Here is a 27260-nt window from a genome sequence, read left to right as displayed (position 1 = left end):
AGAAGGTTAAGAATAGTCAGAATATTTCTGAAGAAAAGGAGAGAGTTGAGACTGCATTTGGTAGATATCCTCAGATGTTAGGATTTATGAGAGGCTAATAATAATTAAGACAGCATATTATTCATGTAGAGATAGACAACTTGACTATGGAATGGAACATAAGCCTTAAAAAAGCAATGCAAGAATGAAACATACCCACTTATGCACTGTGGCTGTAAACCATTGTAATATCTAAGATTTTTTTCTCTTGCTCTAAGAACCAGTTTTGTCTCTTGAGGATGATACCACCCTCAGTGAGAATGCATGTCCTATGGACATCTTAATTTTTTTTGTCTTGTTGTATTGCTGAATCCAATTTTCAATATTTCAACTTTTAACATGTTTATAAACAATATTGGTCTATAGCCTCCCTGTACCCCCCTGAAGTGTTATTTATATCCTGTAGTTTTATAGGCAAGTAGAAGCTGCTGGAGTGTTTTAATTATGTGAGTAATCATATTTCTTTTTTTCTTTTCTTCTTAAGAGAAAGACCTCCTTTAACAAATTGTGGAAAATAAATGGAAAAGGATAAAACTGGTCGCATGGGTTTTTAAAAGATGCGATTTTAATAGTATAGATATTAGTTAACAAACAAAAATTGATAATCCTGTGCATGTAGGAGGTAAGAGAGGAGAAACAGTCCAGGCTGACTCTTAAGCGTTTAGCCTTTGTTATAATTTGACTGTTAGCTTCAGCTATATTAATAAATTCCAAAACTAATTATTTCATTCAGCTAAATCTTGCTTTACATTACAGAATATGGCAAAGTTACTGTTCAAGAATTTATGAGCAAGCTCTCTGATACATTAACAATTCCAAAAGCTACAGGTGAGTTTTATATAATATTTATTTAATGTCCATATCTGGAAAGATAAGTGGGGTTTACATGTTAAAATAATAGGCTGAACAAAAAGAGCAATATTGGTGGTATCTCAATTCATGATTTTAAAAATATATTAATAACAAAAACATCATAGTACTGGCAAAGAAACTGACAACACAGACCAGTGGAATAGAATAGAGGACACAGAAATAACCCACACAGCTACAGACACCTTATTCTCAACAAAGGTACTAAACACACATGTTGGAGAAAAGTCAGATTCTTTAATTAAATTCTGGGAAAGCTTGAGATCCAACTATAGATATGTAAAAGATTGAAACTATATCCCTATCCCTCACCCTATACAAAAAACATTTCAAAATGAATCCAAGGCCTAAATATAAGGTCTGAAGCTTTGAAACTGCTCGAAGAAAAGAAGGAAAATATTTTAAGATATTAGCATAGGCAATGGCTTTCTGAGAAAGACTTCTATAGCTCAGAAAATAACAGCAAGGATTGATAAATGGAATTTCATCAAATTTAAAAACTTTGCAAAGGAAATTTTTATGAAACAGTTAAGAGATAGCCTATAGAATGGGAGAAAATAATTTCCAGCTACTCTTCTGACAGAAGATTAATACCCAGAATATATTAAGAACTCAAAACACTTAACACCAGAAAACCCCAATAGCCCAATCAATAAATGGGCAAAGGAACTAAACAGATGCTTCTCAAAAGAAGTAGCAAAATGGCCAATAATTATATGAAAAACTATTCAAATCTTTAGCAATCAGGAAAATGCAGATTGAGATTCCATCTCACCCTAGTCAGAATGGCAATCATCAAGAATAAAAATAAGCATTGGCAAGGATATGGGGAAAAAGGAACCCTGTACAATGTTGGTGGGAATTTAAATTAGTACAGCCACTATGGAAATCAGAATGGAGGTCCCTCAATGTATAAAAATGAAACTACTGTATGATCCAGCTATACCACTCCTCAGGAATAATATCTAAAGGAATTAAAGTGAACATACTCTATAGATACCTACAAATTTATGTTATCACAGCACAATTCAAGTTATAGAATATGTCTAGGTGCCTGTCAACAGAAGAATGGATAAAGAAAACAATAATAACATCATGTCACTTGCAGAAAAAATAGATGAAAGTGGAGAACATCATATTAAAGTAATCCAGACTCATAAAGACATTTTGCATGTTTACTCTCACATGTGGAATCTAGAGAGAAAAAGAATGACATGAAAGTAAAGGGAGGGGCTGGAATTGAGGCTCAGTGGTAGAGCACTTGCCTAGTATGTGTGAGGCACTTGGTTTGATCTGTAGTACCGCATAAATATAAATAAAGAAAATAAATATATTGTGTCCATCTACAACTAAAAACATTAAAAAATTTTAAAAAGAAAGTAAAGGGAGAAAAGAGGAAGGAGACTAGGGAGAGGGTGGAAATGATCAAAATATGTTATATGCTTGTATGAATATGCTGCCATGAAACCCATTATTCTGTATAATTAATATGCACTAATAAAGAAAAAACCAATACATAAATTAAATAATTAAAGCACAGGTAAATAAGAAATAATATGAAGGTAAAACAATACAAGATTAGATTATATATAGCTTTTATTTGAATTATAAGGCAAATATTGCTAAACTTAACCAAATTTAAAATTGTAGGTAGTTTTACTTGATAATGCTAGAAAATTACTAGATTATGTATTATCTGAGATTATTCAATATTCATATTTGACTTCTGAGCTGATTAGAAATATAAATGGTTAGAAAATAATTTTTAAAACTTGGAGCTAAGGTTGTGGCTCAGTGGTAGAGCCCTTGCCTAGCATGTGTGAGGGCACTGGGTTCAATTCTTAGCACCACATATAAATAAATAAATAATAAATTAAATAAAGGTCCTTGTATCTTTAAAAAAGAACCATTATAAAAAAAGACTAACCTACTAGAATGGACTTTGATCAACATATTCCTATTGAATTCCCCTGAACACCACCATTCTATTTTCAGCTTCCATGATTTTAACATTTTTAGATTTCATCCAAGTGATATCATAGTACTTGTCTTTCCGTGTCTGATTTATTTCCCTAAGCATAACATCCTCTAGTTTCATCCATGTTATTACAAATGGCAGTATTTTCTTCTTTTTAAAAGCTGGATAGTATTCCATTATGTGTTATCACATTTTATTTTATTCATCTGTTGCATAAAATATGTGCAAAATCTGTAGGAGGAAAATGCTGAAACACTCCTAAAAAACAAAAAAATTATATTGTACTTGTGTAGGTGTGTGTATTTGCATGTACTATGTATAATATAGGCAAAGTGAAGGTCAGAAAACAAAATAGGACAAACTATTTGCAATGTACTGTATATTGCAGGTGATAGGATGGTATTCTTACTCTGTAAGGTCCTTTTAAAAAGTGAAAAAATGAGACCAGAAATATATAAAAATATACAAAATATGTGCACATGTTATTCATTAAAATTATGTAAAATCCCATAACATATTCAAACATGTTCAATTTTACTTATAATAAGAAAATATATAGATTAAAACTTAGATTGGCAAAAAATTTTAAAACTTGACAATGTATTCTCTTCGTTAGGTTGTAGGAGAAAAGACATGTATATGTATATATTAGGATCTGTAAAATACTTCCATTCTTGGAAATTTGGCAATGTCTTACAAAAAAAAACTATATATGGATTTACTCTTTGGTGCAGCAAAACAATGTCACTTATACAAACTTATGCTGAAGATGTGCCCCAGAAATATGAAAATAAGGTTATTTTTTACCATATGATTTATTTTTATTTTTCGTTAGTCATACATGACAGTAGAATATATTTTGACATATAATACATACATGGAATGTACATACATCAATCATATTGTCTATTCTATTCTGCTTCCCTTCCTATCCCCCCTACTCCTCCCCTCCTCTCCCATCCTTTCTCTTTATTCAATCTAATGTGACACACTTTTTTTTTCTTTTTCTCACCACAACATCATATATGTATTCTGTGTAACAATGAGGTTCTCCTTTCATCTTCCGTGCAAATGGGATAGGGAGGAAGAGCATGAGACGAAGACTACCACTAAATAGGGAAGAGAGGTGGGAGGGAAAAAGAGGGAGAAGGAGATTTGCATGGAAGATGAAAATAAGGTTATTCATCACAACATTATTTGAAATTATAAAATAATTGAAAACAATGTATAAATATTAGAAATGAATTAAATAAAGTTTCTATATACAAGTTTCTATATAGTTTCTAGAGCATTATTGAACTATAATAAAAGAATTAGAAAACTGTGAACTGACATGGAAAACTTTCCAGAATAAGAGGAAAAAGCAAAACAAATGTATGTGTGCACACATGTGCGTGCATGTGTTTACCATATACTATCTTTTGTGAGGAAGATGGGAAAATAAGAAAAAATATATATGAGGAGATCAAAATGGTGAATCAGAGGAACCCACAGTGTCACAGCAAGTTCCTTGAGAGTGAATTAAAATAGCATTTGATTTGGTGGATTCTCATTACTGAGAGTCAATCAGGACATAGAATAGTGATTGGGACTCAGTCTGAGGAGAAACTCACAGAGGCCCTATCAGTCTGAGCAGTGAAGAAGAAAAAAGGGCACTTCCATTTGAAATCAGAGTCTGATCTCTGAGATAAGGAGTGGGGTTGACAAGGGAGGGGAGGAACTGGTCAGGAAGAAACTCCCACCTTCCTTGAGCCCAGAAGTGACTGGAAGGTGGAGTGAAACTTCCATATATCTTTCTCCAGCACACAAAGAGTGACTCTCAGAAAGAGGGTGCTGTTCAACCCAGAACAGTCTACAGATGGAACAGGTGAAGAAACTCCTTAGAAGACCTGTTAGATTTATATTCCCACCAATGGACACAACAACAAAGCCATTTTGAATGAACCTGCTCATCCTTATCCTCCATTCCAGCAGAAATGGGCAGGCAGGAAAGGGACCAAATGCAGCATACAGAGTCACCTAACAAGTTTGACCAGCCTTATACTATTGACAGCAAATAGTATAAGATTTTCATCACAGAAAATTCCTCACAGTGGGAATTTTTACAATTGAAACCCAGAAGGAAAAAAAAGACTCTTTGCAAAAACTTCAGGAAGAAATCATCTGAGATATTTGGGACAATTTCTGCACCTGAGGTTGTTTTCTTCTTTGGCTTTGTTATCTCTATTGACTTCAGGGACTGTGAAAAAAACCAGGAGACACCAGAAATTGGGAAATGGGTTTCATTAAGTCAATCAGGTTAGTCTGGAATTTGCAATCCTTCTACCTCAGCCTCACAAGTCACTGGGGTTGCAGGAATTGGTGATCTTTAGGATATGGCTGTGAACTTTATCCTGGGAAGGTGGGCTTTGCTGGAAACTTCTCAGAAGAAGCTCTACACAGATGTTATACAGGAGTCTAAACTTTATGGGAAAAAACAACAACCAAAAAACCAGACCAATGAAGATATGTTTAAAAATACTAGGAGAAATTTAAGAAAGACAAATTTTAGGGAGACTGAACTTAATAAAGAAGACAGTGAACATGGAGAAATCTTCAGCTAAACTCTAGATCATATTGTGAATAGTATAACTCTTCCTGTAGCAAAACTCAGTGAAAGCTGTGTATGTGGAGAAATCCTCATTGGTTATTCATCACTAAACATGCTCCTCAGACCTTACACTGGACACAAACCATATGAAATTCAGGAACATGGAAAGAACCAGTATAAATGTCAAGAATATGGAAAAGCTATTAGTTATACAGAAGCATGGCAGGACTCACACTGGAGGGAAACACCATGAATATAAGCAATGTGGGCCAGTCTTAACTCATCACAATTCCTTTCAAATACATGAAGGGACTCATACTTGACAGAAACCATATGTATGTATGCATTGTGGTAATGCCTTCATTGACAATAGTACCCTTCAATAGCATGAAAGGATTCACAGTGGCAGAAAACCTTATGGAAGCAAGGAGTGTGGGAAAGCTTTCAGTTGTTTCAGAAACTTGAGAAGATATAAACAAACTCGTAGTGGAAAGAAACCCTATATATATAAGCAATGTGAACAAAACCTTGAGTCCTTGAGTCATTTGTGAAGACATGAAGAAACTCAACAGCAGACAAAAACCTTACATATGTAAGGAAAGTGGGAAAGCTTTTTGTTTTCCTTGTTCCCTTAGAAAATGTGGAATAACTCACAATGAAGAAAACCTTTTATATGTATGGATTGTGGGAAAGCCTTAAGTGACTCTAGTTCCTTTTGCAGTCATAAAAGAACTCACCCTGGAGAGATCTCCTATTTGTGAACCAAGTGACAAAGCATTCAGTTGTTTCAGTTTTCTTAAATTACTTGAAAGAATTCATGCTGAAGAGAAAAACCTAGTATGAAAGTAATGTGAGAAAGCCCTTAGTATTTACAGTTCCTTTCAAAATCATGGAAGAACTCATGCTGGAGAGAAGCCCTATGTATGTAGAAGTGTGAAAAACGTTCAGTGAAACCAGTTGGACATAAAAGAACTTACGCTGGAGAGAAACCCTATATATGTAAGAATTGTAGGAAAGCCTTCAGTGATTCTAGTTCCTGTCACAGACATAAAATAACACACACTAGGAGAAACCCTATGTATGTGAACAACGTGGAAAAAACATTTAGTTGTTTTTATTCTTTTAAATTACATGAAAGAAGTCACACTAGAGAAATTCTATATATGTAAGCAGTGTGGGAAAGATTTTGGTTATAAATACAGTTCCTTTTGAGACCAACTCATACTGGAATGAAATCCTATATATGTAAATAGTGTGAGAAAGCCTTTAGTTATTCTAGTTTTTAAAACATGGAAGTATTCATGCCAGAATAAACCCAATGTATATGTGCAATGAAGGAAAGCCTTTAGCTCTTCATTTTCCCTTCAGGATCATGAAGGAACTCACACTGGAGGTAAACCCTATGTATACAAGGAGTGTGGAAAAGCATTCAGTTGATGCAGTCATGTTCTCAGACATCAAAGAACACACTGGAGAGAAACCCTATGTATGTAAGCAATGTGAAAAAGCCTTTTGTTCTTCCATTGATATTAACACACATGAAAAAAATGTGGAAGAAATCCCATGTATATGAGAAAAGTAGGAAAGCCTTCATTTAATCCAGCAATGTTCTCATAGATGAAAGAATTGGAAAGTAACTCTGACTAAAGAACGTGGTAAGACTTAATAAGCACATGAACTTTCTGTCAAACATGAACAGTGGAGAGAACTCATATTAATGTAAAGCCTGTGGGAATGCCTTCAGTCATGTCATCTTTGTTCAGTATACATATAAATGAACATAGTATAGAGGAAAACATGGAATAGAAGAGATGTACAAAAACCTTCAGGTGACCCACATGTAAGATTTTTCACAAATTCAAAAGAATGAGAATGTGGAAAATACAAGAAAGTTTTTAATAGTTTTGATGTCCTCTGAAAAGTCCTTAGGTACTGGAGTTCTATACAGGAAGAGCTTGATACAAAATAAATTTGTTAGAATACTCCAGAAAATGCACTACTTGAAGGAAGTGTTGTAGTCTACTGTGTTCATAAAAAATCAGAACCTCTATTGATAATTATTATATTAACTGATTGATATTAACTAATACCTAATGTTTTCTATCCACATTTTTTCTTTTTCATCTTTACTTCAATGCCCTCTTCTGCATTCATTTTACTCTTTCCCATTTTAATATATGCCACTCTTCCCTCCCCTGCCCTTTTTCTTTCTTCTTTTCCTTTTTTCCTATTTTTACCCCATCTTTAAATTCAACTGAGTATGCAATCATTAGTGATTAATCTTTTCAGACTATTCTTTATTATCCCTCATCATATTTCTTCCTTGTTAATATAGTTGTAGAGATCATTAGTAATTACATTTGTAGTATAAGTTGATACTACTCTCTCAAGGAGGCATTAGGGGTTAATATTAACACTCTGATTATACTGATCAAATGTGTTGAAGCTCCAATACAGGATGTATTATAGAGATAACTACTCACCAAAGACACAAGAGGAAGAGGAATCCATTTCAACAGATTGACATTTCTGGGTCCTCTGGAAACATGAGGAAAATAGACAACGAAATATCCAAAAATTTATGTTCCCTCAATAACTGAATCCACAGATATTGATGGGGTCAAATTCAAGAAATATTATGAAAATTTATTACCAAATGGTTAATGAACTACAAGAAGATCAAAGAAATGAACTAAGAGAGAAAATACAGTATGTGAAAGAACATTTAAATAAATGATCAAAAGGAACCAAACAGAAATCTTGGAAATAAAAGACACAACAAATAAAATTAAAATTCAGGGGCTGGGGGTGTGGTTCAGGCGGTAGCATGCTTGCCTGGCATGCGTGCAGCCTGGGTTCAACCCTCAGTACCACATACAAATGGGGATGTTGTGTCTGCCAAAAACTGAAAAAATAAATAAAAATTTTCTCTCTCTCTCTCTCTCTCAAAAAAAAAATCAGTTGGAAGTCTTATCAATTGATTGGGATTGTAGAAAACAAAACTTCAGGCATTAAAGACAGGGTATATTAATTTGAACAATGATCAGCAGTAAAGAAAACAAATGGTCAGAATATACAAGAACTCTGGGATAACCTTAAGAGACCAAACTTAAGGATCATTGGAATCAAAGAGAGAACTGAGATACAGGCTAATAATTTTAATAGCCTTTTAAGTTAAATAATAGGAGAAAAATTTCCAAACTTTGGTAATGAGATGGAAATCCAAATACAGGATGCATATTGAACCCAAATAGACATAATTAAAATCTCTAAAATACAGAAAAGGATCGAATTTTAAGAGTCTCAATAGAAAAACTTCAATTCACATTTAGAATCAAGCCAAGAATTACTTCTGATTTTTTTTTAATACCAGAAATTGAACCCAAGGGTGCTTAATTACTGAGCCACATCCCCAACACTTTTTATATTTTATTTTGAGACAGGGTCCTGCTGAGTTGCTTAGGGCCTTGCCAAGTTGCTGAGGCTGACTTTGAACTTGTGATCCTCCTGCCTCAACTTTCTGACTTGCTAGAATTGCAGGTGTATACCACTGTTCTTGGCCTACTTCTGATTTCTAAGCATGAATTCTAAAAACATAGGATAACTTGGAACAATGTGTTCTAAGACAACTCCCAGCCAAGATTGTTATATCCAACAAAGCTATTGTTCAGAATCAAAGAAGAAATAAAAACCTTTCAAGATAAGCAGAAACTAAAAGAATTGGTGATTACTAAGCTGGCATTGTAAAGAATACTTGGACAATACTACACACAGAAGAAATTAGAAACAAACTTGAGAGCTAATGAATGGACAATTCTCATTAGATGAACAGCTAAAGGAAATGAGCAGTAGGACCAAATTAAACATTAGAAATAAATCAAAATGGCAGAAATTAATAAGTATCTGTCTATAACAACACTGAATATAAATGCTTTTAAATCTTCAGTTAAAGACAGACTGGAAGAATACATTTAAAAAAAGACCCAAATATGTGTTGTCTGCAAGAGACCCATCTTAGAAGCAAAGACAGCCACAGGCTGAAAATGAAAGGATGGAAAACAATATTCCATGCAAATGGAGCCTGAATACAAATGGGAATAGCTACTCTGTAGGTGACAAAGCAGACTTCAAGACAAAATTAATCTTAAGAGCAAAGAAGGTCACTTTATACTGCTTAAGGGAACAATCCAAAAAGAAGATGTATTGATAGTAAATATTTATATTCCCAATATTGGTGCACCTAATTGCATAAAACAAATACTTTTTGACATAAATACTTTGAGAGACCCCAATCCAATACTAGGTGATTTGAACACATTTGTCTTACAAATAGATGAGTCATGCAGACACACAGAAGAACTAAACACTACTATAAATCAAAACACTTCAGAACTAAAAACTACTATAAATCAAATGGTCCTAAACAGAATTATAAAATAATTCATACAAAAATGGCCTTTTTAATTTTCTTCTCAGATCCACATGGAACCTTCTCCAAAACTGACCAATTTTAGGTCATAGAGCAAGTCTTATCAAATACAAAAAAGATATAATCCATTTTAGATCATAATAGAATGAAAGTAGAAATCAACTAAAATCAAAGTAACTTTATAGCCACTACAAAAGCTTATGGAGACAGAACAATACAGTTTTGAACAATGAGTAGATAAAAAAAATGAAAGGAAAAATTTTTTAAAAATCCTAGAATCAAACAAGAATAGTGATACAAAGTACCAAAATTTCTGGGACACTATGATGGCAGTTCTAAGAGGAAAGTTTATAGCATTGAGAAATTATTTTTTAAAAAGGAAAAATATCCCAAATAAACTAAAGTTACATCTCCAGTGCACCATTATCAAGTGGGGTTCATCTCAGGGATGCAAGGTTGTTTCAACGTATGGAAATCAATAAATGTAATTCATCACATCAATAGACTTAAAGACAAGAATCACATGATTATCTCAATAAATGCAGAAAAAGCATTTGACAAAATGCATCATCCATTCATGCTCAAAACATAAAGACCTAAAAAGCAAGCAAGCAAACAAAACCTCAAACCATAATAACAGCAAAAAACAAACAAACAAACAAACAAACCCAAAACACACACACACACACACACACACACACACACACACAAAAGAAATAAGCAGATAAGTGGGCAAATTAACTAAACAGACATTTCTTAAAGGAAAATATATGAAAAAAATTTCAACATCTTTAACAATCAGGAAAATACAGATTTCATCTGACTGAGATTTCATCTCACTCTAGTTGGAATGACAATCATCAAAAATACAAATAACAATAAATGCTGAGGAGGATTCAGGGAAAAAGCTAGATTCATACATTGTCAGTGGGAGTGCAAATTTGTATACCACTATGACAATCAGAATAAAAATTCCTCAAAAACCTAGGAATGAGGTACACTCATACATCATTGATAGGACTGAAAATTGGTGCAACCACTCTGGAAAGCAGTATGAAGATTCCTCAGAAAATTTGGAATGTAGCCACCATTTGATCCAGTTATCCCACTCCTCAGTTTAAAAAGTCCTCAGGACTTAAAATCAGCATACTACAGTGATGCAGCCATATCAATGTTTATAACAGTTCAATGCACAATAGCTAACCTATGGCACCAACCTAGGTGTCCTTCAACAGATGAATGGATTAAAAAATGTGCAATATATACACAATGGAACATTATTCAACCTTAAAGAAGAATGAAATTATGACATTTTGCTGGTAAATGGATGGAGATAAAGAATATCATGCTAAGTGAAATAAGCCAATCCCAAGGAACCAAAGGCCAGATGTTCTCTCTGATATGCAGATGCAAATTCTCAATAGGGTGGTAGGCTAGGGAAAAATAGAAGTACTTTGCATTAGGCAGAGGGGAGTGAAGGGAGGTGAGAGTGTATGGGGGTAGGAAGGATAATAATAATCAGACATTTTTATAATGTATGTGAATATATGATTACATAACCAGTGTCATTCTAAATCATGTACAACCCAAAGAATGGGAAGTTATTCTCCACTTATGTATGATGTGTCAAAATTCATTCTACTGTCATGTGTACCTAATTAGAACAAATTAAAAAAATACATAAGATAAACCACCACCACCACCACCACCGCCACTAATAACAACAACAAAAAGGCATAGGAATGGAATCAGCATATGACCCAGCAATTCTACTTCTTGGTGCTTATACAAAAGAATTATTAGTACTGTGATACAAGTATAACAATGTAATAGCTGTGTAATTCACAATAGCTAAGTTATGGAACCAGACTAGGTATCCATCATCAGGTGATTGAATAAAGAAAAATGTGATACACCCACCCACTCTCTCTCTCTCTCTCTCTCTCTCTCTCTCTCTCTCTCTCTCTCTCACACACACACACACACACACACACACACACACACACACATACAATGGAGTTCTACTCAGCTATAAAGAAGATTGAAATTGTGGCATTTGGTAGTAAATAGATGGAATGGGAGAATATGTTATTAAGTGAAATAAACTAGACTCAGAAAGTCAAAGATTTTATATTTTTTTCTTGCTAGTGAGTAAGGTAAGGCTTTAAAAGAGATGGAGGCTTGTCCAAACAATAACAACAACCACAACTACAACCACAATGCAAAACAATGCAGGAGTCCATCTAAAAAGGCTCTTAATGGCTGAAGTTAGAACAATTTGAATAATAAAATGAATATTGCTATAATTGAATTATAAGTCAGGGAATAAAATAAATGTACACAAGTCTAAACTTTCATAAATAAAAATCAAATAAATAAACAAATGGGGGAGAAATTATAGTTCTTTTTTACAGTAGAATTCCATAAGTAAACATGTAAGTTAAAGAAAAATAGAGCATCACTATTGGGCTGAAGCAATAATAATCATATTGCTGCAGAGAAGAACCACTGATTGATACTAAAATTAGTGAGTGATAATTTGAGGAGAAATAGGATTTTTTTGGTTAAAGCTATCTCCACCAAGATATTTATTAACTACAAAAGGAAGGAAAGCATTAGAGTAGAGGAGAAATGGAGCAGAAACCACCTTAACCAAGTGATCAAGGTCAGCATCGCCAAAAGTAAGGCACTATATCCACATCATGAACCCTATAATAACAGGAAATGAAAACATGAGTGTGAGAAATATTTCCTTAACTCAAAGTTAAAAAGCTACCTTCTTTGTTTTTCTTTTATAGTTTTAGGTTTTACAAGTCCATTGTATTTTTTGTATCTGGTACAAAGTAGGAATTGAAGCTTATTTTATTGGGCATATGGATTATATAATTCTAGCATCATTTGTTGAAAAGACAATCCTTTTTAAATTAATTAATTTATTTAATATTTATTTTTTTAGTTGTAACTGGACACAATACCTTAATTTTATTTATCTTTATGTGGTGCTGAGGATTGAACCAGGGCCTTGCACGTGCTAGGTGAGCACTCTACTGCTAAGCCACAACCCCAGACCAATTCTTTTTTTTCATTTACTAGTCTTTACAACTTTACAGAATTCAGTTTGCAGTTTGTGTGTGTATTTTTTTCTTAAACAGACTCATTGTGATATTATTTACATAATATGCAATTTATCCATTTAAAATATGCAATTCAGTGACTGTTAGTATATTCATATAATGTGCATCCACCAACAAAATCAATTTTAGAATATTTTCATTACCCCCACCCCCACCAAAGAATCCTATAGTCCTTACCAGTTAAAAAGTCTTAAGAGTGTTAGCTCTTATATGTATGTCTTCAATCCATTTTGAGATAATTTCTGTATGTGATAGGAGATAGATGGTCCAGCTTCATTTTTTTACATGTGGATATTGAGTTGTCCCAGAACCACTTGTTGGTTTTTTTTCCCCTTTGACTTATTTTGGCTGCCTTATTAAAAAACACTGACCAGGCCTGGGGATGTATTATGGTGGTAGAGTGCTTGCCCAGTAAATGGGGCTTTAATTCAAAGCCCCAGGTTTGATCCCCAGCACTGCATAAAAACCAATTGATCATAAATGCTTTAGTTTATTTTTATATTCTAATTTCTTTTCCTTTGATCTATATCTCTTCTTTAGCTGGCATGTAGATCTATTTCTGGAGTGTTTTTTTTTTTTTATTAATCTGTCTTCTGCCTTTACATCATACTGTACTGTCTTGATTCCTGAAGCTTTATAATATGCTTTGAAATGAGATACTGTTTGTTTCTTTGTTTTTGTTTTTTTTTTTGGATATTGAATTTTGTCAAATGCTTTTTTCATTTATTTAAATGCTTATAGGTTCTTCTTCTTTGGTTTCTGTTATTGTGGTGAATTATGCCATTTTGGCAATTATAGGTCCTTTGCATTTTCAGATAAGATTTAGAATGAGCTTGTCCATTTTCCAAGAAATGGTGATGAAGGTTTGATGTTATGGTGGATCTGCAAATAAATTTATAGGGAGTTGACATTTGTATATCATATATTTTGTCTTATTTATATCTCCTTTAATTTATTTTATTAATTAATTTATTTGTTTGGATACTTGCAATTTAATTAAGGGGCACTCAACCACTGAGCCACATCCCAAGCCCTATTTTGTATTTTATTTAGAGACAGGGTCTCACTGAGCAAAAGCGTCTTGATTTTGCTGAGGCTGGCTTTGAACTTGTGATCCTTCTGCCTCGCTTTCCAAGCCTTTGGGATTACAGGCATGGTGATGTCTGGATCCTTTAATTTGTTTTTTTAAAATTATTTTTTAGTTGTAGTTGGACACAATACTTTATTTATTTTTATGTGGTGCTCAGGATTGAACCCAGGACCTCGCACATGCTAGGTGAGTGCTCTACCCCTGAGCCACAAACCCAGCCCCCTTTAATTTGTTTTGATCATAGTGTTTAGTTTTCAGTATAGAAGTGTCTTATACCTTTTTCTTAGGTTTATTCCAGATATTCTATATTTTCTTTTGTTGTTGTAAATGGTATTTGCATAATAAATTGTAGAGTCCAATTTTTGTTGTTACTAAATGGAAATCCAATTTTTATATTGACTTTGCATCCTGTAATTTTACTGAAATATAGTTTTAATAGATTTTTAAAAAATTATAATTATCTCCTCTGTGGAAAATGGGAATTTTCCCCATTTTGCTATCTTAATGCCTTTCTTTTTAGTAGTTTGTTGCACTGGCTATAATCTCTGATATAATGCTACATAGAAGTGGTGAGAGTCCCCATCTTTGATGTATTTGTGATTTAGAGGGAATCTAGTTAGTGTTTCAGTATTAAGGATGATGTTAGCTATAGAGTTTTCAAACTTTTGGTCAAGTTGAGGAAATTCTCTTCTATTCCTAATTTTCTCTTATCTATGCCCAGGAGTTGAAGATAAATTTTACAACATGGATATTCACAAAAATGATCTTAGAGCTGTTTCTGATATTCATCAAAATTTAAATGCTATAGGAATCTATCTAACAGATGACAAAATACAGAAGACTTTGGATAATACCAATCCTAATGGTGAGTAATTATTTCATTTTAAACCAACAAAGTTTGAGTATTTTGGAAGCTTCACCCTAAATGCTCAAGGAGATATAGCCAATCTGTCTCTTAAAATTCAAAACATTTTTTTTACATTCTAAGTTGATGGATTTATATTAAGACAATTGATTTTCAAAGTAAGCTTTTATTTTACATCTATTCTGCAATTGTCAGTATTCCACTTTATTTTTTTGTTTTATAACTCTGGTTTTCATAACATTGAATGGTATTTTTATAAGAATAACTAAATGGTTTCTTCTTTAATTTTTTATTTCCTTTTTTTAAAAGATGAAGTAGTGCATTTTGAGGATTTTATCAGAAAATTGGCCAACACTGATGAATTTATTGAGTGCCAAAGTAAGTATGAAATAGATGTAAATATGAAGCTTTGTGTTTCTGGATTGGTATGTGTAGGTGTGTGTGTGTGTGTGTGTGTGTGTGTGTGTGTGTGTGTGTGTGTGTAACTTTTTTTAAGAATAGTTTTTAGTTGTAGTTGGATACCTTTATTTTATTTATTTATTTTTATGTGGTGCTGATGATTGAACCCAGGGCTTCACGTGTGCTAGGCGAGCACTCTATCGCTGAGCCACAAACCCAACCCTGTGTGTAACTTTTAACAGAACTCTACCAAGGCCTCTTTTTCATTTTGTCATTTAAAAATATAGGAAATATTTAAATATATATGCTTAAAACCCTAGATAGATTTTCAAATTTATGAACATATTTTTGATAATAATCTTGAGTCACTTGTAAAATCTATTATTTCTATATTTCTTCCTCTTTAGGTATTGTTTAGTTGCATTCTTTATTTTTTCTCTATCAATCTTATCAGAGGTTTTTTTATCTTATTGAATTAATCAGATTAGCTTTTGGCTTCTCTAATCACTTCTAGTGGCTTTTGCACTTTCCTGATTTACTTTTTCTTATTAATTTCTTCTAATTATTCTCTTGCTCTTTGTCAAAACTTTATCTAACTGCCTAACTGAGCTTTATTTTGTTTTGACATTTTTAGCACAATGAGATATAAAAACAAAATTGGATCAAAGACCTTGAGACTGAGAATTGGAGTCATAGGATTGGGGTTTTAAAATGGGCATTAAAAGAACATATTGTTTCTAAATTAATCTGTTATTTGAACATAATTCTAATTAATGCCATAGGAAATTTTTGGTGGGATCCTTGACGAAATAATTCTGTCAGTTTTTAAAAAGATTACCCATCTATGAATAGCTAAGGCTATTTAAAGAACCATGATGGGGAACTTTCCTTATCAGATATACAGACACACTTATAATGCTATTATAATAGGGTTGCAAGTAGACCAGTGCATTACTACATAGAACCTGCAAAGACTCATGTATATAGCAATTTGGGTTATGAAAGAAATCATACCCATAAGTGGGTATGATTTGGAAAATGGTGTGGAGAAAAATTGAGTTGAATCCCTTCTTCATATCTTATATAAAATATCTTCAAATGAATCAAATAAATACTAAAATGGATTTTAAAAGGAAAACTATAGATCTGGTGGAAGAAATGTTGGAAAAAATATTATATCTTTGGGTCATGAAGGATTTCTTAAATAAGATTTAAAAGTACAACTCAAGTATGAAAAAGGATTGGATTACATCAAAATTGAAGATTTCTGTTCGATAAGGACTCTAAAAATTACAATAGTAACAGACTAAAAGAAGATAATTGCAACTTTTAAACCAATAAAAGATTAATGCTGCAAACACATAAAAATTCTGCAAATCATCAATAGAAAGAAAAAATTAGAAAATGATTAATGATATAAAATGTCATACAGAGGGAGAAATGCAAATAGATAATATGTACTTAAAGAGCATTGGTAATATTCATAAATTACTGGTGGATAGATAGAATTGCCATTCTGAATAGCAATCTATCAATAATTGGTAAAGTTAAATATGCATATTCCTTATGACCCAATAATCCTATTATTTGGTAAATAACACAGGGAAAGTTTCTTGTAGAGACATGTACAATATTGTTTGTGGAAAAAAAGAAATCACAGTTTATCTAGGTGTTCATCACTAAGGGAATGGTTACATAAAATATGGTCAGAATCAAGAAACTAGAGTTATATTTGCACTGTAGATAGGTTTAGTAATATAGTTATTAGAATAAATTTGTAGCACAAAATGCTTTATGTAAATAACATTCATAATAATGCATATAAAACAACATCAAATTTTTTTCAGGTAAACACATAAACTCTAAATAGATGAGTTAGATTGAATAGAAATATATTAAATACACTGGAGTTGGTGCTTATATAGGGTAGATGGATAGAAGTGGAGATAAGGGTTAAAGGAGAAAAATAAGAAAACAAACAGGAGACTTGTGTAGATTAGTGATGATAGTATACCATGAATTGAATGATCAACATTCAATTACCAGAAATCTTTAGTAATAATAAAAATTAATTAAATTAAAAAATGAAATTGACAATATAGGTAAAATTTATTAGGAAATATATATGAGATAAATTTTATAAATATATTATTATATTATATAATATAAATATATACTTATATAAATATATCTCCTAATAAATTTTTATATAGACATTTATTTTTATGTAAATAAATTTATATATATATACACACATATATATGTATATATATATTTACACTCAGAGTAACGCAAAGAGAAAAAGAGATTGAGACTTAATAGCAGTATTAATAAACTTGATTTAGGAAACATATAGTATTTCATATTATAAAGGCATTGGATATACATTCTTTTAAAAATGTTCATAAAGTACTTGCAAAATATCTTTTATATTTAAGGCACAAAGAAAAATTACAATTAATTTTGAAAGTTTTTCAGAACACATACTCTGACCACCATGAAATCACATTAAAATTATTTGTTTTCAAGATTATTAACATGATTTTCTAAATAATTCCTTGGTTAAAGAATAAATAAAAGCTGAAATTTAAACATTATGTAGAAATGGACGACAGTGAGAGCATCACATACTAAAATATGTGAAGTGTGACCAAAAGAGTCTTACAAGAAATGTTATAGATTTCCGTGTTTTCATTAGAAAATGAGAAATACTGAAAGCAATTTATCTTAAATGTTCAATTCAAGAACCTAAGCAGCAACATAAATAATAACAAAAAAGTAGTAGTCAGAAACTAATAAAGTCAACAGTAGAAGTTATTGAAATGAAATACACACACAAAAAGTAAATTATCAATTTAACCAAAAGTTGGGTCTTTAAATAAACTAACAAAATAGCTCTGTTTCAGAGGTCACTAAGACCTTAGGTTGTTCATTTAAAGATTTCTCCTGATAAAGGGAAAAAGTAGAGATGACATAATAAAAAAAGACAGTCAAATTGGTGGATAGAGAGATTAAAAATGTAACTGAATAATACTTGGTTAATAAAATATCTGTTTATTGACATCTCATCAACAGTGCTGTCATTCTTGTCAAAAATTTGGATTAGGAAACTAGGGCTAGGTTTTTCTAATTTTAAAAAGATTTTAAAAATTATGGTTGCATTTTATTTAGGATCACATTGCTATTTTGCTCTTGGACTTTGTGAGTTGAACACCAAAGATAAAGTATTTTAATGTTTCTTGTTTATAATCCAAGTGTGAAAACCTATGAGTTTTGTGAAGCTTTCAGTTTTGAGGATGCCGTATGTTTTCTCTGATATAAGGGGGGTGACTCAAAGTAGGGTAGGGAGGGAGAGCATGGGAGGAAGATTTCCGCTAGACAGGGAATAGGGGTGAGAGGGAAAGGGAGGGAGAAGGGGAATAGCAAACATGGTGGAAGGAGACGGTCATCATTATACAAAAAATGTATGAAGATGTGAATTTGGTGTCAACATACCTTATATACAAACAGAGATATGATAAATTGTGGTATAAAGGTGCATTAAGAATGTAATGCAAAAAAAAGAGAGAGCTCATGTATAATGGCATAATTTGACATGAACATACTTTATATACAGAGTTACAAAAAATTGTGCTGTGTATGGATAATTATGAATGTAATACATTCCACTATTGTCATGTATGTAAGAAATAAATTTTAAAAAAGGCAAAAGAGATTGGGTATTCTAGAAAATGAATAAACTTTAGTCAAATAGGATTGTTATATGTTTATATGGATAGATCACCTTAAGTAAGTGCTTTTACATTTTGTCATCAATATAAATACATAGGGATAGAAGATGCATGGAACATTGTTAAGAGTGTCTCTGATGGAAAAGTTAAAATTAAAGATCTTTTATCTACCTTAAAGAGTATGGAGATACCTTTAAATGAATACCAACCTAACTCTGCAATAGATGGTGAGTACTTTTTAGTTCTAAGATTTCCTGTTTCGAGCATATGTGTTCACAGAAGCACATTGTTTTTGAAAAGGATGGTGATTCTGTGGTTTTTTTTAACATAAAAATTGATTTTATTTCTGTATATAAGTAATAAATGGTTAGAAAATAAAACTTGAAATATGTCTTTCTTAAAATTATAAGAACCTGGGTATATACCAAAATATTTATAAGACCTTTTAAAAAAATACAAAATTTTACTGAGAGACATTAAAGAAGTTTTTTTTGTATTTTTGTTATATATAATATTAGAGATTAATAGTAAATTTCTTTGATCCCTAGCTTCTCCAGTGCTTTTAACATGAATGGGTGTTGGATTTTATCAAAGACCTTTTCTGCATTTATTGAGATGATCATGTGATTTTTATTCTTAATTCTGTTTAAGTGATGAATTTCACTTATTGATTTGTATAGTTGAACCAACCTTGCATCCTTGGAATGAAACCCACTTGATCATAATGTATTGTCTGTTTTGATGTGGTTTTCTATTTAATTTTTTTGTAGTTGTAGATGGATATAATACCTTTATTTTATTTATCTTTATGTGGTGCTGAGGATCAAACCCAGGGCCTCACATGTGCTAGGCAAGCATTTTACCACTGAGCTATAACCCCAGCCCCTTGATTTTTTTTATAATTAATTTTTTAATTATACATAAAAAACAATATCTTTATTTTTTTTTAATTTATTTTTATGGTTTCTGAGGATCAAACCCTGGGTCTCACACATGCGAGGTGAGCGCTCTATCACTGAGCCACAACTCCAGCCCTATAATTAATTTTTTAATATAGATGGACTTAATTCCTTCCTTCCTTCCTTCCTTCCTTCCTTCCTTCCTTCCTTCCTTCCTTCCTTCCTTCCTTCCTTCCTTCCTTCCTTCCTTCCTTCCTTTTCTTTCTTTTGTGGTGCTGATTGACCCCAGTGCCTCACATATGTGAGGCAAAGCACTCTACCACTGAGCTACAGCCCCAGCTCCCCTTGATGTGTTTTTGAATGCAGTTTACTAACATTTTATTAAAGATGATTACTTTTATGTTCTTGGAGATATTGGTCTGTAGCTTTTTTTCCTTGATGCATCTTTGTCTGGTTTTGGTATCAGGGTTTTACTGGCTTCATAAAAAGTAGTAGGGAGTGTTTTCTCCTTTTCAGATTTGTGGAATAATTTGAGAAAGACTGGTGTTAGTTCTTCTGTAAAGGTCTGATAGAACACAACTGAAAATCCATCAGTTCTTGGGCTTTTCTTTTTTGGTAGGCTTTTTTTTTTTATTTGTTCTTTTTGGATATACATGCGGGTAGAGTATATTTTGATGTATTACACATACATAGAGTATATCTTATTCTAATTAGAATTCCATTTTTGTGGCTGTACATGATGTGGAGATTCACTCTGGTGTATTTGTATATGAACATAGGAAAGTAATGTCAGATTCATTCCACTGTCTTTCCTTTTCCTATCACCCTCCCTTTCTCTTCATTCCCCTTTGTTTAATCTACTGGTCTTCTGTTCTCCCTGCCTTTGTGTATTAACATCCACATTTTGTTAGGCTTTTAATTACTATTTCAATTTCGGTCTGTTAAGGTTTTCTATAACCTCCTGATTCAATTTGGGCAGATCATCTGTATCTAGAAATTTGTCAGTGTCTTCCAGATTTTACAATTCATTGGAGTATGAACGTATTTCAAAATAGGTTCTAATAATCCTCTGGATTTCAGAAGGGTCTGTGGTGATATCTCCTTCTCTATTTCTGATCTTGTTGATTTGCATCTTCTCACTCTTTCTTTTGGTTAGATTGGCTAAGGGTTTGTCAATTTTATTTATCTTTTCAAAGAACCAATTCTTCATTGCATTGATCGTGTGGATTATTTTCTTATTTTCAGTTTCATGGATTTTGGCTTTGATCTTCATTATTTTGTCTTCTACTGGTTTGGGGGGTTAGTTTGTTCTTTTCTAAGGCTTTGAGGTGGAGCATAAGCTTATTATTTCGGATCTCTCTAATTTTTTAATGTAGGCACTCAATGCTATAAATTTTCCTCTTAGAACTGTTTTCATACTGTCTCAGAGATTTTGTAAATTGATTTTCAGTATTAAATGCAGCCTGAATTTGTGGAATAAATCCATTTTGATCATTATGGATTATCTTATCTATATATTGTTGGATTCATTTTTCAAATACTTTAAGATTTATACACTCCTATTTATAAGTGAGACTTTTAATTTTATTTTTTAACATTGTCAGGTTTGAAGTCAAAATATTTTCATGAACTGAAATTATTCTTTTTTGTCTAAATCTTGGAATAGTACATATAACATTGAAATTGCATATTTCTTTCCCTTTCAATGGAATTCACAAAAAGCCATTTGAACCTCAAAACTTCTTTCTTTTTTAAGGATTTTTAATTACTGATTCATTTTCTTTAATGTCATAGGGTTAATTAGTTTTTTTGCTTATTCTTGAGTCAATTTTGGTAAGTTTTTCTTTTCTAGGAGTTAGCCTTTTCACCTGAAAAATTAGTGCTATAATGCTAAACTTTTCATGTATTCTTAGTCTTTTTGTAATATTTGCAACATCTGCAGTGATTTTTGCTCTCTTTAAAAATAATTTATTAGTGGTTGGTAAATTTTCATCCTATTTAAAAAAATTTTTTTGGAGTTGTAGATGGACAGCATGGCTTTATTTTATTTGTTTCATTTTTTTGTAGTGCTAAGGATTGAACCCAGTGCCCCACACATCCTAGGCAAGTGCTCTGCCACTGAGTTACAGCCTCAGCCCCTTAACTTTTTAAATTCTCTCTATTATATGTTTGCTTACTAGTTTCTTACTTTGTGCTTTAATCTTCATTGTTTTATTCACTAAAAAATTTTCAGGTTTATTTTGTTGCTCTTTTTCTAATTGTTGATATGGATTGTTAGTTCATTAAATTTTGGCCTATTTTTCCTTCTCTAAGCCTTTACACACATATATTTTTTCTCCAAGTATTGCTTTTCTACCTATATCACTCAGGTATCAATATGTATTGACTTTATTACCAATTAGTTCAAATTATTTTCTTACTTTTTTAAATGATTTCTTTCTTGATCCATGGGCAATTCAAAAAGTATGTTTCTTCATTTCCAAATTTGGGATTACTTTTGTTGTTGATTTCTGAATTAATTACATTACAGTAAATTATTTACTAATTTTATTAATTTTAGAATCAGATGATGTTAATGGGGATATATATTTGGTTATTAACCTGTACTTATAGGTACATTTTGTTCAGAAGATAATAAAGTAAAAATATATGTATGTAAAGTATTAGGTGACTTACAGAATCTCCATTTGTTTTCAGATGTACAGTCTGCCCTCAATACTGTTGACTTGATGAGCTATGACAGAGTTCAAGTTAATGACTTGAAAAATGATTTTGGTAACCTCAATATTTCTTTAAAACCTGAAGAACACCAGAAGTTAGAGAGAAAACTTGATGGTATATTAATTGCTATAAGTCAATTTTCCTTATGAGTGACTGTAATTTCTCTATTCCCTTTCCATAGCTTCCATTCATCTCTCCCCTCTAGTTTTTTGTTTTATTATCCTAATATAAAAAACCCACTCATATAGAGCAGTTCACCTGAGATCATAAATTCAGCATGATAGAAAAATATTGAATAAAATTAGTAAAAAAGTTTAAGTCCTTATTTTATAGACTCGAAAGTATCTTGTGTTGATTACATTAGGGTCTGTTTTGAGAAAATAAACTAAATATATTCACATATTATGTAAATCAGTGAAGGTAAAGTAATTCACTGAGAAAGTTGTGGCAAAGTGAAACTGCTAATAAAATTGAAGAGAATAAGGAAAGCCTTTCTCCTCCCCTCTGTTTAAGATATTTATAATGCAATATTGTTTTGTGAATCCTCAAAGTTTTTGGAGATGCTAATATGTACTTTTCACATTTTGGCATTTATTGTCTATGCTTAATTTAAAATCAATGCCTGAAAATATATTTTTTCTTTTTTTATATTTATTAAATGGGTTTGCCATTGATTCATCAATTATATTGACTGGGACCACTTCATGGCACAACTTCAGAGGAATATTTTCATGTGTGAACAGTATCCCATGGAATTGTACCAATAGTCAAGGGAAGATGAAGATCAGAGAGATTTTTTGTTGTTGTTTGACCTTTACATGATGTCCATGTCCTCAAGTGTATTTATATCATGAATTACATTTGTTTAATTTACATATGTTAAATCATGTTTGCATCTCTGATATAGAACCAGCTTGGTCATAATGTATTCTCTTCTTAATATGATATTGAACATGATTTGTTAATATTTTATTAAGTAATTTTTTGCATCTAACTTGATATTTTTCTCTTGTGGCCTTTTTCTGTATGTTAGGCATTTTAATTTTAATGTGTTATGGAGAGATTATTTTTTTATATTTTCTATTTGGGGTCCTGAATGCTTCTTTTGTCTGGATGTCAATATCATTCTCAAGGTCTGGAAAATTTTCTGTTATTATTTCCCTGAAGAGTTATCAATTCCTTTAATCTGTATCACAAACCATTTCCAATTCCAGTGATTCTTAAATTTGGTCTCCAAATGTTATCCTAGAGTTCTTGAATATTCTGGTGATGGTTACTCATTTTCTTTTCTTTAATGCTGTCTTAGTGTTCCAGGCTGGCCACTTTGTCTTCCAGCCCTGAGATCCTGTCTTCAGCCATGTCCTATTCTATTAATAGACTTTCATTTGAACATTTTGTTTTTTATGTCTTTTGCTTCCAGGATTTGTTTCTTTTTCAATATCTCTATCTCCTTATTGAATTTCTCATTCATATCATTTACTGACTTCCTTACTCCATTCAGTTATTTTTCTGTGCTCTCTTGGAATTCATTTTATTTCTTTTTCTGGTATTTTATACTTCAGTATAATTTGGGTCCTTTTGAACTTGTGATCCTCCTGCCTCAGCCTCCCAAGCAGCTGAGATTACAGGATTGTGCCACCATGCCAGGCCCCCATGCTTCTTATCCAAATCCAGTCTGTTCTCGTCATAGTGAGAATCCCTTGTTCCTCCTGCAGTGACACCTGAATTGTTTATTGTCTTTAAAATTGTCTTTAAGGAGGAAAGGTTCTATTGAAGGGTAAATTTCTAATAAATTGGAATTTCAAGTAAACATTATATGCTGGTTGATTAAACAGAGGTTACCAGAGACTGGAGGGTAGGAGGAATGGAAAGTTGATCAAAGGATATAGAATTTTGGTTAGATAAAATAAATTCAGGGAATCTGTTGTACATTATCATGATTGTAGTTAATAACAGTGCCCAGTTCCCTGCTCTCTTCCCTGCCCAGAGAATCTGGGAATTTGCTCCTGTGACTCCTTTGGCTCCTTCTCCCACAGGCTTGGTGTAAGCAGAGACATGTACTGATATTACAATGTGGTAAGCCAAGCTGATACCCCTTCCCAGAATTTTTTTTTTGTGTGTACCAGGGTTTGAATTCAGGGGCACTTACCCACTGGGCATCATCCCTAGCCCCTTTTTGTATTTAATTTAGAGACAGGATCTCACTAGGTTGCTTAGTGCCTCACTAAGTTGCTAAGGCTCCTTTTGAACTTGTGATCCTCCTGCCTCAGCCTCCCAAGCAGCTGAGATTACAGGATTGTGCCACCATGCCAGGCCCCCATGCTTCTTATCCAAATCCAGTCTGTTCTCGTCATAGTGAGAATCCCTTGTTCCTCCTGCAGTGACACCTGAATTGTTTATTGTCTTTAAAATTGTCTTTAAGGAGGAAAGGTTCTATTGAAGGGTAAATTTCTAATAAATTGGAATTTCAAGTAAACATTATATGCTTGTGTTTATAAAAAAAGTGTATTGTATACTTGAAAATTGCTGAGAGGAGAATTTAGGTGTTATCATCATCATCATTACACAGTTTGTGAGTCAATGCATATCTTAAACATCTTGATTTAACCATTCTGCATTGTATATACATATCAAAACATCATTTTACACATTAATAAATGTTTCCTTGCCAATTAAAATTTAAAAGATATAGTGTTAATACTAATTTTTATAATTTTAAGTTGTAGTACTTCTGGTTTAACTACATATATCATATTGCTTCTGTTTAAAAACATATTTTTTCTTATAGCTGATGGGAAGACACATCAGCTTAAATTGATAGATACCATGGACACTCTTAAAGGTGAGTGATAAAACTAAAATCTTAAGCCTTTTCAATAATGTTTTAATAAAGCTTATTAAATGTTTACCTATAATTATAAGCATACCTTTTCATAATGTACAAACTTGGAGAAAACATGAGATGTTTAAAGAGGGAAAAAAGAAAATCACCCCTAGTTTAATACTGAAGACAAAAATAACCAATGCCTACGTTTTGACATATTTTCTTGTATTCTATTACATATTTCAAATTGAAATTTTTGGCTTTGGTTTTGTATTCAAATTACTTAATGGGTAATAAAATGTGAATCATATTTTATTGATAGATAATTTATGTCCATTAATATTGAGTTTTCTTCTATGTAAACAAAAAATCTATATTAGTGTAATATTGCACAACTCCTCTTATCTCTTTTTTATATATCTTGCTAAATAATATAATTTAGCCTAGCTTTTATTTTCTAGACATTCATGGAAACACCGATGCTATAAATAATCAAGTTGCTTTTGTGGCTATAGAACTAAGTGGAAATCTAGAAGAATGTGTTGGAATAGAAGAGAACAAATCTACTTCTAGTTTAGGGGATATCTAATAGACAAAATAGTTGAATTATTTTCTACATGGTGAAATTTTGTGATGGACAGTTAATAACTCACATCCTAAAATTTGTTTTAGGTTGATTCTCAGAGATATAATTCTGATCTTTGAACAAGTATTAATAATATCTGTTATGTTTCTGTCTTTTCTATTTATTTTATAGGAATTGTAAAATAAACTTCATTGTACAGCCTTGCTTTTTACTTTGAAACTGGAAAAAACAATGTGTAGAAATAGAATGTCCTTATCTCAGACATTATATGTGTATATATGCACAAGATTGATTATTATATAAATATACTTTTGTCTCATCTTTCTTAAGGAGAAAAAGTTAATATTGTATTGTTTTTCACTTTTTTCCATTATGCATGATTGTGTGTGTATGTGTGTGTATACTCCCTACATGGATAGGTTTGAAGAAAATATATATTTATTCATAAAAATTTAATAACTTCCCTCCCACTTGTTTATTATTCAGCCTTCTCACTCTATTTTCTCATTACCTAAGAAACTACTAAATAAGAGGATTACATAGTTTATGCATTCACACCCTATTCATATTAATGTAATTATTAATACAGTATATGACATAGTAGACATCTGATATTGAATGCCTAATCTAGTTCACAGTCCTGTATTGCTGCTACTGGTATTAAATGTGGACCCCCACAATTTCTATATAGGTGTAAATTAGGGCTACAGATGTCAGAGGACTCCAACAATTATCTTAACATTTATACATCTGTCACTGTCATTAGTGCTATTCCTAGTTCCCAAGCCAAGAGAGGCTCAGAAGTCGTTGGGACTTCAGAGTAGAGACCCTGCTGCCAAGAAATACTTACAAGTCAGACAAGCAACAGCAAACCTCACCCCACAATTGGTCCAGCCCTATCTGAGCCTAAATATATATTACTTCAACTTATAGAATTGGGGAAGTAGAAACCCCAATCCCCAAACCAGGAACAAGTAGAGGGGAATCCTATATCCCTTACCTAGACATCTACTTATATATTCCAAACAGAAATCTTATAATAAAAATATGCACATGAGGACACACATAAAAGAGGAAGGGGAAACCACCTCAATGTGCAAGAGTA

At 32.1% G+C, this 27260-nt stretch overlaps 1 protein-coding gene across 1 annotated transcript in view; it reads left to right on the top strand.

Moving 5' to 3' along the window:
* Window positions 1-26503, top strand: part of LOC101967290 (EF-hand calcium-binding domain-containing protein 13) — a 125734-nt gene extending 99231 nt beyond the window's left edge. The window contains exons 19-25 of the mRNA XM_078040988.1: window positions 796-867; window positions 14852-14995; window positions 15305-15373; window positions 19224-19352; window positions 22722-22859; window positions 25534-25587; window positions 26031-26503. Coding sequence (XP_077897114.1) covers window positions 796-867; window positions 14852-14995; window positions 15305-15373; window positions 19224-19352; window positions 22722-22859; window positions 25534-25587; window positions 26031-26158 — 734 coding nt within the window. The 3' untranslated portion in view covers window positions 26159-26503. The remainder of the gene's footprint in view (window positions 1-795; window positions 868-14851; window positions 14996-15304; window positions 15374-19223; window positions 19353-22721; window positions 22860-25533; window positions 25588-26030) is intronic.
* The last annotated feature ends 757 nt before the right edge of the window (window positions 26504-27260 follow it).

The sequence above is a fragment of the Ictidomys tridecemlineatus genome, chromosome 3 (genome assembly GCF_052094955.1).
Source record: "Ictidomys tridecemlineatus isolate mIctTri1 chromosome 3, mIctTri1.hap1, whole genome shotgun sequence".
Taxonomy (NCBI): Eukaryota; Metazoa; Chordata; class Mammalia; order Rodentia; family Sciuridae; genus Ictidomys; species Ictidomys tridecemlineatus.
This window is presented reverse-complemented; position numbering and strand designations above follow the sequence as displayed.